This window comes from Carassius auratus, unplaced genomic scaffold, assembly GCF_003368295.1.
Source record: "Carassius auratus strain Wakin unplaced genomic scaffold, ASM336829v1 scaf_tig00035347, whole genome shotgun sequence".
Lineage (NCBI taxonomy): Eukaryota > Metazoa > Chordata > Actinopteri > Cypriniformes > Cyprinidae > Carassius > Carassius auratus.
In genome coordinates this window covers 165,522-180,704 of record NW_020526221.1, presented here as the reverse complement: position 1 = coordinate 180,704, position 15,183 = coordinate 165,522, and the positions used below count along the sequence as shown (strand labels likewise).

The 15,183-nt window shown below is 38.4% G+C and overlaps 1 protein-coding gene across 1 annotated transcript; it reads left to right on the top strand.

The window, feature by feature from the left end:
* Positions 1 to 490: 490 nt before the first annotated feature.
* On the top strand, positions 491 to 15,090 carry myh11b (myosin, heavy chain 11b, smooth muscle). The gene is made up of 42 exons (XM_026253842.1): positions 491 to 567; positions 1,258 to 1,623; positions 2,226 to 2,382; positions 2,874 to 2,901; positions 3,201 to 3,300; positions 3,735 to 3,761; positions 3,948 to 4,040; positions 4,116 to 4,179; positions 4,326 to 4,424; positions 4,586 to 4,729; positions 4,815 to 4,910; positions 5,014 to 5,132; positions 5,369 to 5,521; positions 5,609 to 5,782; positions 5,885 to 6,058; positions 6,240 to 6,354; positions 6,515 to 6,714; positions 6,913 to 7,034; positions 7,143 to 7,212; positions 7,374 to 7,534; positions 7,683 to 7,791; positions 8,261 to 8,392; positions 8,491 to 8,697; positions 8,856 to 8,993; positions 9,107 to 9,230; positions 9,384 to 9,555; positions 9,641 to 9,853; positions 9,959 to 10,103; positions 10,255 to 10,461; positions 10,580 to 10,684; positions 11,700 to 11,852; positions 11,975 to 12,223; positions 12,314 to 12,526; positions 12,638 to 12,850; positions 13,023 to 13,184; positions 13,271 to 13,399; positions 13,472 to 13,560; positions 13,652 to 13,775; positions 13,865 to 14,073; positions 14,150 to 14,258; positions 14,341 to 14,513; positions 14,677 to 15,090. Exons 2-42 carry the CDS (start codon positions 1,282 to 1,284, stop codon positions 14,858 to 14,860), a joined length of 5,997 nt encoding a protein of 1,998 aa, XP_026109627.1. The 5' UTR covers positions 491 to 567; positions 1,258 to 1,281; the 3' UTR covers positions 14,861 to 15,090.
* Positions 15,091 to 15,183: the final 93 nt, after the last annotated feature.

The window sequence follows — 15,183 nt, the reverse complement described above, 5'->3', positions numbered from 1 at the left end:
CTAATAAATGAATAGACAATAGGGTCAAAAGTACTACTAGAAAGAAAATAGAAATAGTAAAATCTTAAGGATTAAACATTAAAATGGCTTGCCATTATAGATCTGTGTCAAACTGCTTGTAAAAAACAAACAAACAGGAAATTAAATCATAATGAGCTTGTATAATGAGCATCAGCCTGAGCTTGATGACTTTTTACCAAAGTTTATAGCTGACTTATTATTAATTGGTTACCAGGTATCAGGCATACTGGCCAGGTTAAACAGAAGTAATAAATATTGACTTCAGTCAAGCCACTTTGACAGATAGGCTACTGATAGTCATTTAGTGTTTAATGATCTTTACAAAACTGTCTTTCAGTAGAAAAGCCTCATCATTTGCATAGGCTGTAGGCTATATTCTGATGAATTTTTAGCTGTAGGATGGTCCAAATGACTTGCTCCTCCCACCAAACCAAGTCTGTCTATAAATTAAGGCTTAAAATTAATAAAGATCATCCTAGGCACTCATTTTTGGATACTGCTCTAAGCATACACAGACACTGCAAAAAGAAGAGGTTGCCGTAGCATGTAAGTAATAGATTTATGCTTTGGTATATATATATTGTGTATACATTATAATTGTTATTAAAACTTTAATTAAATATATTATATTTTATAAAGTGCATTAAGTTATATTACTGTATCTTCAAAAAAATAAAAATTCTTGGTTAACTGTAGTTTCATTTAATGGTAGTATAATTGATTTGTTATTAATATTTATTATTTTTATAAAATGATAATGGTCTAGTATCCTCACATTTGCCATATTGGTAGAATCTCTTGAAATGTTTTGAATTACCTGTTTATGCACTGCAGGGTTATTGAAATATTGCAGAGATCATAAGTATCTGTATCTGTATATTTAACCGTAAAAATATTTTCTAAGGACATGCTGACTGTAAAATGTCCTGGAAATTTGTCATGCAAATCCAGTACTTAAACACAAAACAGGTGATATAAATTGGCACCAGTATGTCAGTGGTGTATGAGAAAGCTTTTACTGGACACACTCCATATAAGGAATGATCATGAGGACTTTATTATCACCTTTCAACTGGTTTACAGCTGTAGAGAATAAGTGGCCTGTGAATGGCAAAGATATGGCTGTGGTTTGCCTGATTAGAATATAAAATAAGGCTACATGTTTGCACATCCATCGATAGTGTCAAAAAAGCTAATACATACAGATGATAAAACACATTTCTTATTACATCATAGAATAACTCACAGAAACACTTCAAGATGACCAAGCAACCAGAAAACGAAGACAGCAGCAAGTTCCTTTTCCTTGACAATGACTTCAAAAACAGCGGGGTGGCCCAGGCCGATTGGACAACCAAAAAGATGGTGTGGATACCTTCAGAAAGGGAAGGTTTCCAGTCAGCCAGCATCAAAGAAGAGACGGGGAATGAGGTGGTGGTTGAGCTCGACAACGGCCAGAAGGTGACCGTCAGCAAAGATGAAATCCAGAAAATGAACCCACCCAAGTTCAACAAGGTTGAAGACATGGCTGCACTGACCTGTCTGAATGAGGCCTCAGTGCTGCACAACCTCAGGGAGAGGTATTTCTCAGGTCTCATTTATGTAAGTTCACTCAAACGTCATCTTACTATGAAAGTCTTTATTTATGATCATTGCTTGGTCATAGGGGTTTTTTTTTAACACAGGGTACACACACTTCAATTTCTTTTTATAATTAATGTCTATACAGTTGCTACTTCCTTTTTTTTATGTAAACTGATACTTTTTTTTAGGATTTTTTGATGAGTAAAAAGTTCAGAAGAACAGCATTTATTTGAAATAGACGTTTTGTAACAATGTAAATGTGTTTACAGTGATTTCTGATCAAATCAAAGTATCCTTGCTTCCCGAAAGTATTCATTTCTTAAAAATAAAAATAAATAAATTTATTTATTAAAAAAGAAAACTTACTGACCCAAAACTTTTGAATGGTAGTGTGTGAGTCTTTATACCTTAAATATTATGAAGTACACTCATTTTATTTAAAATATATGCATTTATACTTTAGAATTAGGGTTACTTCATTTCCGGGAGTCTTTGCATCTAAAAAGTTGAAAACGCCTTATAGTGTGGAAAAAATTAAGCATATTTGTACCAATATGTGTCAAATGTCTAATATTGCATAATACATTTTGAATATTTATTTAATATTTATTCCAATCCAGACTTACTCAGGCCTCTTCTGTGTGGTGGTGAATCCCTATAAGTTCTTGCCCATCTACTCTGAGAAGATCATTGAGATGTACAAGGGGAAGAAGCGTCATGAGGTTCCTCCCCACATCTATGCCGTCACTGATAATGCCTATAGGAACATGCTGCAAGGTGAACTCACCTTATAAAAACTATTAGTCGATTCACAGGCTTACTGTAGTTGTTATAGAAACTAGAAAAGACAGTGTCTTTCTTCCCTAACGTAATTCTTTCAGTAATAATATCGAATAAGGAAACTGTAAAAATGAAGATTATTCATAGTTGTTCAGTCCAGCAGAGCCAGCTGTGTATTGGAGAGTGTGTGTGTTTTTACAAGCTGTGGATTAAAGGCATCAAAATGGCCATACAAGGGACCTTTCCCTTTCTCACTGAATTTTTTACAGCTATTTTTGGAAGGATGAACTGAAGTTAATCTCACCCTGTACTCAATTTAGAATATGTAAGATTTTGGAGGTAGGGATCTCCACTGAACAATAGTGGAGTTTGTGTTTAGACAGCCGGGACCCTTGTTAATCTCGTTCCGGTTCTTAACTGTGACAATTCATGCATTTCTTGTCCTGTCCTTGTGCTGGGTTCAAATGTTTCTGTTTCTTTCTCCACAGAGCGTGAAGACCAGTCTATTCTCTGCACGTGAGTTCTAAATGCCCTACGTATTGTTTGCTCCATATACTCTTAAAAAATACTTTAATAGTAACCCAAGATTGACTCAGGAGAGAAGTATCCACTGTGTCTGTGAGGCACTATTCAGTAAAGATATAATCAGCAGATAAATTTGCAAGAATAACAAGAGCTTGAGTTTGACTGGTCAAATATCACATGGGCCATTTATATGCACAATATCATCAAATTTGCTAAGCAGCCTGACATGTAAATGATTATGCAAATGATTATGTGACATGTGGCAGCATTCTTTAATGTGTGTTTAATAGTGGTGAGTCAGGTGCAGGAAAAACAGAAAACACCAAGAAAGTAATCCAGTACCTTGCAGTTGTGGCATCATCACACAAAGGGAAGAAAGATGCTGGATCTGTGAGTTCCAGTTTTTATCATCATACTGTTTTTATCATTATACTGATTAACATTTCACACAGTATCTGTTATAATAACAATTTTTGCATGCCCTTATTACAGTAAGGTTTTGATAACAGTGTATCATTTTATTAGAATAATAGTCATGTCTTTATGATGTAATAAAAACGCGTCAGCACTTAACAAGATATATTTAAATATTGCATGCAAGGTGCAGTGCATTGTGGGTCATTTACAATTGTGTCCATACAGATATGCTTCTGCATGTGCTTTGTGATTTTGGAAGGCTGTTCATGAACTTTTGAATTGATTACTGTTGATTTATTTTTTTGCACAAATTCACAGAATATACAGATCTGAAATCAAATAATCACTGGACATCAAATACACAACTTTTCAATTTTTAACTCAATTCATTATTTACCCCTATTTAGCAACAAAAAGGACCCCAGTTAGCATTTGTGAGTACCTAAGCTTATTGCTATTATTTATTGTTATTGTTATATTTTGGATGTCAATAATTGTGAATGGTTAAAACCTGAATGGTGTTTTACCTTAATATATACTAAACTATAATATGTAAAGTACACTAGAAGAGTTTTTATTTGAATCACAATGAGTAACATTTGTGTTGTCCGTTTGTTTAGGGTGAGCTAGAGAAGCAGCTCCTGCAGGCCAATCCTATTCTGGAGGCATTTGGCAATGCAAAGACCATCAAAAATGATAATTCCTCAAGATTCGTGAGTTAACCATCAACTTTTCATCAAATTATCATCAACATTAGTGTCAAAACTTTTGCTGTTTTTCCTTCTCAGGGTAAATTTATTAAAATCAACTTTGACAACACTGGCTACATCGTTGGAGCAAACATTGAAACCTGTATCCTAATAAATCTTTCCTCTGAATCTGAACAGTTTGATGTCCAGATCAGTTAGATGAATCATTTCCAAAAAAAATATTTAGAGTTATTGTACATCATAAAGTCAAGCACATGCATTTTCACCTTAATGACTTAATGAACACAGACCTTCTGGAGAAGTCTCGGTGTATCCGACAGGCCAAAATCGAGAGATCCTTCCACATCTTCTACTACATGGTGGCTGGAGCCAAAGACAAAATGCGAGGTGGGTAAGGGCCGGGGATTTTTATTACACCAGCTTTGTATTGAGTCTTATGTAATTACATTCACAAATACAAATCAGCTCATTTAGTCAGTTTATTAGTTTTAGTAGACTGTTTTAGACATCATTTCAGACGTACCACTAGCAGTCATTCTCTTCCACAGACGAGCTCTTGCTAGAGGACTTTGGTAACTACCGTTTCCTGGTGGCTGGGCATGTGCAGGTACAAAACCAGCAAGATGATGAGATGTTTGAAGAGACTCTGGAAGCCATGGAGGTCCTGGGCTTCAACGAGGAGGAAAGAATTGGTATATAACAAAACAATAACTAGTCGTATCATTTAATATCCTATCTATTCATTCTGTTTTACATGAAGTGTTGGGTTACTTTTAGGCATGTTTAAATTATGTTCAACTGTGCTTCAACTGGGGAACATTGAGTTCAAAGCAGAGAAAAACCAGGAACAGGCCAGCATGCCAGATAACACAGGTAAACAATCAGTCCAGAGGGCTTCATCTGTAATGTTGCTCTTATCCTGAACTATCCTGACTAATCCAGAATGCTCATATGTTGTGGTAAATGCATCCACCAGCTGCGCAGAAAGTGTGCCATCTGCAGGGGATTAATGTGACTGACTTCACCAAAGCTATTCTCACTCCTCGCATCAAAGTAGGCCGAGAGCTGGTACAGAAGGCACAGACCAAAGAACAGGTGCATTACCACACTATGCCATACAGCTATAATGTATTATTTGTAAGATTTCAGCAGATACAGTAGTCAACATTTGAAGTGGTTGATCCACAAAAGTACATGAATGTTCTCATAAGACAAGAAAGGGTATTGTTTTGGTTTTAGACAACAAAAACTGTGATGTAAGGATTTGATCCATTTCAAATGTTGACTAATGTATGTATCAATTTACATAATATATTATGTCTATTTATTAGGCTGACTTTGCAGTTGAAGCCTTGGCCAAGGCTATGTATGATCGTCTGTTTCGCTGGATCTTGGCACGTGTCAACAAGGCTCTAGATAAGACAAAGCGTCAGGGAGCCTCTTTTCTGGGCATCTTAGACATTGCTGGGTTTGAGATTTTTGAGGTGAGTCCGAAAGTCTTCATTAACGGATTCTAAAATCCAAATCTGAACTTTCAAACTCAAAGCTTTCCTTTTTTGCCTTTCTCACAGGATAACTCATTTGAGCAGCTGTGCATCAACTACACCAATGAGAAACTGCAACAGCTCTTCAATCACACTATGTTCATCCTGGAGCAGGAGGAGTACAAGAAGGAAGGCATCGAGTGGAACTTTATTGACTTTGGTCTGGACCTCCAACCCTGCATTGAGCTCATTGAGAGACCGGTCAGTTAAACAATGCCATTCGTACATATTAAGTGTAATGATCATTTTGATTATCTTTAAAAGTCACTCAGTCGTGACATTTCTCTTGGTTTTCCATTTCAGAACAATCCTCCAGGTATCCTAGCTCTGCTAGATGAGGAGTGCTGGTTTCCAAAGGCAACGGATGTTTCCTTTGTCGAAAAACTCACAAACACTCACTCAAGCCACTGCAAATTCTCTAAACCTAAGAATTTAAAGGAGAAGACTTTCTTCACTGTGCAACACTATGCTGGCAAGGTATTCAAAAGTCTGGTGTCAGAAAATATATATTTTAAAAATATTATTACACTTATTCAATAAAAATGCACTAAGTTTACTGATTAAAAGTTGAGCAGTTGTAAAGCAAAGTTCATAAAATGAGATCATTATGAGAAAAAAAATATGATTCCTAAAATAAAAATATTTTCATTTGATTTAGGTGGATTATAATGCCACATCTTGGTTGACTAAAAACATGGACCCACTCAATGACAATGTCACAGCCCTGCTGTGTAACTCTTCCAGTGCTTTTGTTCAGGACATCTGGAAAGATGGTTAGTTTTTATTAGGATAAATAACAGGGTTTACTTGCGTCTGAGCAGAAAGATAAGTTATGTGTTCTCTATAAAGAAAGCTTTTATATTTCTCAAATTCTTTATTTTAAACGCAACTGGTCTAAAATGAATTTTGAAAGAAAACCCTGTGTTCCCACAGCGGACCGTGTGGTGGGTTTGGAAACCATGGCTAAAATGGCTAAGTCTGAAAGCGCAGCTCCTACTGCTTCCAAGTCCAAGAAAGGCATGTTCCGCACCGTAGGACAGCTGTACAAAGAGTCTCTTGGCAAGCTCATGACGACTCTCCATAACACTCAACCAAACTTTGTACGGTGCATCATTCCCAACCATGAAAAAAGGGTATGCCTCAGCAAATATCTAAATATAGTGATTCATATCTGTATTTAGTGGTATATCTAAGATGCCTTTTCCAAAAGGAAGACAAAAGCAGGTTTCACCTGATCTGTGTTATATGAGATTTAAGCATACCCCAAAAGTATGCATACAATTAAAAAAAATGAAACTTTAGTGAAAGCAGTAGTACAATTTTATCCTTAGTCTGGCAAGATAGCTGCCCAGCTGGTTCTTGAGCAGCTGCGCTGTAATGGTGTACTGGAAGGAATCCGCATCTGTCGCCAGGGCTTCCCCAATCGCATCGTCTTTCACGAGTTCCGCCAGCGGTGAGTCATTTCTGAAACACCTACTTCATCAATTCAAATACTGAGTTTGTAGATTTGCATGCTTCTAATTGGCCAGAATACTGATTGCAATCTCTGATTATTTCCAAGCTATGAGATCCTTGCTGCTGGGTCTATTCCTAAAGGATTCATGGATGGAAAACAAGCCTGTACACTTATGGCGAGTTGAGCAAAATATACTTTATATATGTATATATGTGTGTGTGTGTGTGTGTGTGTGTGTGTTTGTGTGTAAAAAAAAAATTTACTTACACTTTACTGAAAGTGCTATTTTTATTTTTCATTCATTGATGACAATTCCTCCCTGCTTTTAACCATCAGATCAAACATCTAGACTTGGACCCCAACCTGTACCGGATTGGTCTGAGCAAGATATTTTTCCGCACAGGAGTGTTGGCACAGCTGGAGGAAGAACGTGACCTGAAACTAACTGATATCATAATTGCCTTCCAGGCCCAGGCCCGTGGCTTTCTTAGCAGAAAGTGAGTTCTTTTTAAATAAATGCAAATATACTGTATACCATCTACCATTGAAGCGTATTGCTGTCATTTTAGTTTCATTGTAGACAAAAGTAAAGACAAAAAGTAAACCTTTTTGAAAAAGTAAATCCAAAAAACTTGAAATTTACAGGGCATTCAGCAAAAAACAGAAGCAGCTGACAGCCATGAAAGTGATTCAGAGGAACTGCGCTGTTTATCTGACACTTAAGAACTGGCAGTGGTGGAGACTTTTCACTAAAGTAAGTCCTAAACACAAATTCAGAGTTCTGGCATTAAACTTTAGACGGCACAGTCTGATAGGTCGACCTCAAGCTGATATAAAGAAGACATCATCACAAGGTGCAGCTGATTGGTCTTTTTGTATCAGCAGCCAAAGAGCTTGCTGCTCAACATTCAAATACACAACAGTTGCAGCGCGCTTCAGAAACCCTCCACCTTCCCCAGCTCCACCTGTATAGATCTGCTACAGGATAATTTCTTGTATGCTATATAGGGGTTATTTCATATGTAATACGTGCAGCATCAGCATTTCTTTCATGCTCACAGCAGCATGTTGTGGATGTTTTGGAAGTAACAAGTCTTGGTTCTTCACATTCACATTGTCGTGTGCATTACCATGCCAAACACCCTAAGAGTGGTCATGACAGAATCCATGTAAATTTAGATACGAGTGTGGTCATTTTGTGGTCAATTTATGTTTCTGTTTAGGTAAAACCCCTGCTTCAGGTGACTCGTCAAGAAGAGGAGATGAATCAAAAGGAGGAGGAGCTTCAGCAAGCCAAAGAAATTGCCCAGAAGTCTGAAGCTGAACTTAAGGAGATTACACAGAAACACAACCAGGTACAAGGGCAGAACCATATGTGATCCAAACTCTACTACAGTGGTGCATTCATTTATACTGATTCACTATCAATACATCCACACTGGCTGGAGTGCAGGTGTTAGAGGAGAGAAACCAGCTACAAGCCAAACTACAGGAGGAGGCAGAGCTGTATGCAGAGTCTGAGGAGGTGAGGATACGGCTGGAGGCCAAGAAGCAAGAGCTGGAGGAAGTGCTGCATGAGATGGAGGCTCGACTCGAGGAGGAGGAGGAGCGAAGCCAGGTCTTTCAGCAAGAGAAGGCGAATCTACAACAACAACTCAAGGTGATCAGTTATCACAGACTAAGTGGAACAATAAATGAGACTTTAATTTGCTAATTGTAATTTTTTCTCTCAGTCTCATTTTTGTCAAAGCATACGATTTGGAAAAGAAAATGGAAAGAGTAAATAAGAAAACTGTACTCATCTATCGTTTTGTGCAGGATTTAGAGAAACATTTAGTAGAAGAAGAAAATGCCAGACAGAAGCTTCAACTGGAAAGTGGGACTGCAGATGGGAAGATTAAGAAACTTGAGGAAGATCTTTTCATGGTGGAAGATCAAAACTGCAAGTTGCAGAAGGTTTGTAGAAGGTTTCATCAGGCTGTATTTTGATCTGGATCATCATAATACTTTTTGTGAAAAATGAATATCAGTTCTGAGTAATATGGCTGCTGCTTCTGTGTGTGTTTTAGGAGAAGCAACAGTTAGAGGAGCGGCTAGCTGACTTTTGCTCCAACCTTGCTGAAGAGGAAGAGAAATCGAAAAACTTGACTAAACTGAAGGCTAAACATGAATCTATGATTTCAGATCTTGAAGGTTTTTTCATTGTGACTTTCGGGTTTTATAGTATGGAATTGTCTGTAGTTGAAAATAATTTGAATCCTAAACAAATTAATTGATAGATCAATAATAAGTAAACACCTCAAGTAAATACCGTGAAGCATTTGCCATTTCTGTGTGTCTGTGCAGTTCGAATGAAAAAGGAAGAGAAAAGTCGGCAGGATGTCGAGAAAGCTAAACGTAAACTGGAAACTGAATATAATGATGTACAGGAACAACTAAAGGACACACAGACCCAGATAACAGAACTCAAGACACAACAAGCCAGAAGTGAAGTGGAGATTCAGGAGCTTCAGGCATGGTACATTGTTACTCACATGACTGTTCAAAGACATTGCTTCACTGCTCATTGTAAATCGTAACCAGATCATCTGTATATTAACCAGCATAGAGAAAGAATCCGCTCAGAAGAGCAATGCTCTGAAAAAGATACAGGAAATGGATGGGCTAGTCTCAGAGCTTCAAGATGAGCTTGACGCTGAGCGGCAGACTTGCAGAAAATCAGAAAAAGCCAGAAAGGAGCTGGAAGAAGAGCTGTCGGCTCTGAGGACTGAACTGGAGGACTCACTAGACACCACAGCAGCACAACAAGAGCTACGGTGATTATTTAAATGTGTAGCTTTCAAATAGTCATTTATTACTTTTTACCATTTACGTGGAACACGGTAGAGTAGATATAAGTCTTAACCTCTTTTTTTGGACAGGGCTAAGAGAGAACAGGAGGTGGCAATGCTGAAGAAGCTGATAGAAGATGAAGGCCGAAGCCATGAGGCTCAAGTGAATGAGATAAAACAAAAACATGCTCAGTCTGTAAATGAACTTGGTGAACAGCTAGAGCAAACCAAACGGGTAAGAAAACTACTTAACATTGGCATATAACAAAAAAATGACAGTGCTACAACAACATCAATCATTCAAATAGATACTTCAGTACTTTTAGTCTCGTAAGATGATTCAGATGAAATAAATGTCAAATTCCTAAACTGAACCTGAAACACAGGCCAAGGCCAATCTGGAGAAGGCGAAACAGGCCTTGGAGAAGGAGGTTGTAGACATGAATGGAGACCTTCGCTCACTGAGTAATGCCAAGCAAGATGTGGAACAGAAGAAGAAAAAGGTGGAGACCCAGCTTGCTGACCTTCAGACTCGCTTCAGTGAGAGCGAAAAGAAGAGAGAAGAGCTTGGAGATGCAGTGGCTAAACTGACTGTGAGTTTTACATTTAGACGTGCTCGGAATTAACATTAATAAATTATTATTATTAGATATAATGCAGAGGTTCTGGAAAAAAAACTGATTTATGGATGTCTTTTGTATAAACTTTCAGATGGAGTATAACAATGTGAATAGCATCCTCAATGAAGCAGAGAGCAAGAACATCAAGCTGAGTAAAGATTTTGCTAGTCTCAACTCGCAGCTCCAGGATACACAGGTACTGTATAATCTAAAGTAGGGGTTTTCAAACTGGAGTCATTAGAAAAGTTCAAGGGAAAAAAAGAAAAATTTAATTGTGATTAAATTGTGATTTTTTTTTTTTTTGATAAAATCTAATTATATACAAATAATATTTTACACAAATGGAAGTTTTATTTTTTATTTTTATTATTATTATTATTAGTTTATTTTTTTACTGAATAAATGGGTCTTTGTACATGTAGGTACCTCTGGCCGTAGCCAGCTATGAGGTCACCGAGGTCCGGACCTCGATAAATTTTTCATGTTCGAAAATAAATGTTGTTCTCTGATTGACTGATTTGCTGTAAAACTCCTCATATGAATGTCTGCATGTATAATTCAGAATGTTTAGCGTCCGTGGTATGAAAATGATCACTGCGAAACGCTTCCGAAGTAAACGAGTCTTCAGAGTTGTGAGCGAGATCGCGAGGCTTTGTTTATTTTAATAGCAACATCTGGCAACCTTGCATCGCCGGCATTAGTCTGGCAGTAATAAAAAAAAGTCCGCGGCTATTTACATGAAGTGCAAATATCTATAGATTATATTTATACTATGTTAAAATAGCAGGATTTTCTGCTATTTATACTACCTACTGCAAATAGTGGCAATTATCTGCACCTCAGTATTGTACTACATTATAAAACAGTATGCAATAATAATTTATTGTGTCTAATTTAATGGATGCCACCTTATTGGGACAATAAAGCCTTCCCTACACTTTTTGATTATTTACTTAATTTTCATTGAAAAGAAATGATTTTCTGATGTGATTTGAAATTTGAAAATGGAGAAAAAATTTCGCCAAAAGGCGGATTCGAATTTTAGAATATTTTAGTAACCCCTTGGACCTCACTAATTTTCAAAGCCTGGCTGCGGCCGTGCCTCCATATTTTAGGATTTATAACCCGGTTTAAAAAAAATAATAATTGTGTCAGAATTATGATTTTGAGAACCATTTGGCTCTTGATGTTTTGCATGTTTGCCTATTTAGGAGTTACTTGCTGAGGAGACCCGTCAAAAACTTAATTTTTCCACTCGGCTACGTCAAATGGAAGATGAACGAAATAGTCTGCTGGAACAAATAGAAGAAGAGGCAGAAGCCCGAAGGAATGTGGAGAGACAGGCCTCCAGCCTTACCACACAGGCAAGTCACTCGCATTTGCTAAGAACACCCTAAAAATTCCATTAAGCATCTCAGTATATGATAATCAAAAAAATGTACAAATAAGGCAAATTTCATTTCCAATAAGTTTGCTTCTACTTTAGTTGTCAGATGCAAAGAAGAAGCTGGATGAGTACTCCAGCAATTTCCAAATGCTTGAAGAAAGCAAGAGACGTCTACAGAGGGATCTGGAAGCCACAATTGGAGAGCTTGAGGAGAAAGCTGCAGCCTATGACAAGCTAGAGAAGACCAAGAATCATCTTCAGCAAGAGTTAGAGGATGTGCTGATGGACCTAGACAACCAGAGACAGCTGGTTTCAAATCTGGAGAAGAAACAACGGAAATTTGACCAGGTTGCATTTCTATGCTTCAGCTAATTTCAGCTATCCTAATTTCGTCAGTACAAATACTGCTATTAGGTGATATCTTTTTATCTCATTAAGATGCTTGCTGATGAGAAGACCATCTCCAGCAAGTATGCTCAGGAGCGTGACTGCGCAGAGGCAGAGGCGCGGGAGAAAGAGACCAAATGTTTGGCCCTCACCCGAACACTTGAAGAATCCCAGGGTTCTTTACGAGAGTTAGAGAAACTCAATAAGACACTTCGCACGGAGATGGAAGATCTGATCAGTTCAAAGGACGACGTGGGCAGAAATGTAAGTTGTTTTTTACAGTAGCATGAATCTTGGACATTAGTCCATAGTCAACTTAGACCCACAGTTGTCTGAAATTAGATTACTAAATGTTGCGTATAAAAACTACCAAAGGTCCATGAGCTGGAGAAGGCAAAACGTGGATTGGAGGCTCGAGTGGAAGAGATGGCAATTCAAATGGAGGAACTTGAGGATGAATTACAGACTGCAGAGGACTCTAAACTCCATCTGGAAGTCAATATGCAGGCCCTCAAAGTCCAGTTTCAAAGAGACCTGCAGGTCAGAGAGGAGCAAAATGAAGAGAAGAGGAAACAACTGCTCAAGCAGGTGAAAATTGATTTCTTTGATTTTGTTTATGTTGCTCAAAGGGTAAGCGATATCTAATTTTGTAGGTCTTCCTGAACTGCATGACACTTCTTGTAGACTCCTTACACTCCTCCAGTCAGCAGTTGGGGGGAAAAAGTTATTATTTTGTTATATTTTCCCACTTGGCACACAGGTACGTGAGCTTGAGACTGAGCTAGAAGATGAGCAGAAAATGAGAACTTCATTGGCAGCTGCCAAGAAGAAACTTGAGGGGGATTTGCAGGACCTTGAAGACCAAATTGATGCAATCAGTAGGGCGAGGGATGAGGCCATTAAACAGCTCCGCAAGACTCAGGTCAGAGGGTTAAACCTTTCAATTCTTTTGGAGTTTCCCATGCTTTTATCAAACTTCATCTATGTTTTATTGTTTTACCATGACAGATGCAGATGAAAGATTCCCAGAGGGAGCTGGAAGATGCGAGAGCATCCCAGAAGGAGGTTCTTTCCGAAGCTAGAGATTCTGAGAGAAAGGCCAGAGCCATGGAGGCAGAAATCTTACACCTACAGGAGGTATACATGATACTAATGGCTGAATGCAATAGGCTTAAATATCTTGCCATACAGTTGTCAATTTCTTCGTAGGAACTGGCGACAGCAGAGAGAGCCCGCAAACAGGCTGAGCGAGAGAGAGATGACATAGCAGGGGAGATGGCAAGTGGCTCATTTGGAAAGTATGTTGGGAATTGATATTTACAAAGATATTAGAAAAAATAAAATTACTTTGAAACTACAATTTAAAATGCAATGACTGTCCACTGAAAGATCTGGCATGTCTGATGAGAGGCGTCGCCTGGAAGCCAAAATTCAACAGCTGGAAGAGGAACTTGACGAGGAACAGGCAAACACGGAGACGCTCAATGACAGACTGCGGAGAAGCGTGCAGGAGGTGATTGGGTTCATGTGCCGTTCATCCACTTGTATGCTGTAAGGTGTTCTTTCGAGGTGATAATGCAGATCATTTTCATCTATAACTAGGTGGATCAGCTGACCAGTGAGCTTCATGTCGAACGCTCCAATGCTCAGAGGATGGAGAGTGGCTGGCAGCAAATGGAGAGGCAGAACAAAGAACTGAGGGCCAAGCTGCTGGAGATGGAGGGACAGGTCAAGTCCAAGCAACGGGCCTCTGCAGCTGCACTAGAGACCAAGTTACAACAAATGGAGGACCAAGTGGACCATGAGAGCAGGTAAGATCATCAGTGTTAAGATGGATTTGGCAGTAAAGACAAAGGGATTCCTACTAGTCATTTTTTTTTGTAACAGGGAGAGACAAGCTATTGCCAAGGCCATGCGTCAGAAAGACAAGAAACTAAAGGAACTGATGATTCAGATAGAGGATGAACGAAAACATACTGAGCAATTTAAGGATCAGGTATGAAGTATTCTTATTCAGTTTTTGAGGTTCCATGTTTTCTCATAACTTTGACATCTGACTGATGTTATCCTTGTTGTAGGCTGAAAAAGCAAATCTGCGAGCAAGACAGCTTAAGTTGCAGGTTGAAGAAAGTGACGAGGAGTCTCAGCGTGCCACTGCTGCCCGTCGTAAACTTCAAAAAGAGCTGAACGAGGCCACCGAGGCCAATGACGCCCTGATCCGAGAAGTGTCTTCACTCAGGAACAAACTCAGGTTGTTCTGCAGTAACCCCTTTCTGTAATGTATGTGAAACTGAAATCCCATTCATTGGCATCCTCCTTTTTTGCATTCTACAGTAACATACATTGAGAGACATAATTTTGCATGTGGTACGTTTGGAGATGTGCGGTTTCTTAACTCTTTGTATGTTCCTCAGGCGTGGCAGTGACTCATCTTTCAGCAGTCCATTAAGGCGTAGTGCAGGGGGGAGCTTTAGAAGAACACGCAGGAGCATGATAGAAACATCTGAGGTCCCAGAAGATGGAGGTCCTGCTACTCCTGTGTATCGACCTGAGGCACCTCAGATCGAGCCAATCAATGGCACCAAGGATGACAACTAAAGAATTCATTCCCAAAGCCTTTCACTTTTCTGAATGATAATTTATGCTTATTTAATCTTGACTATCTCCTAAAGCGAGGTTTGGTGTTTATTTCTGTTCTTCACTGACTCTAACAGTTGACTAATTCTAATGGGATTTTTCTACTCAGAAAGTGCAAGGGTACCTCCATGGTTTTTGGACATGTACTTAATACCATGTTTAATCAACAAAGTGGCATAGTATATACACAAGTACTACAAAGTGATACAAAAGTTATACCACACTGTACCATGTTATTATTATATAGCTGTAATTATTATATATATATATATATATATATATAT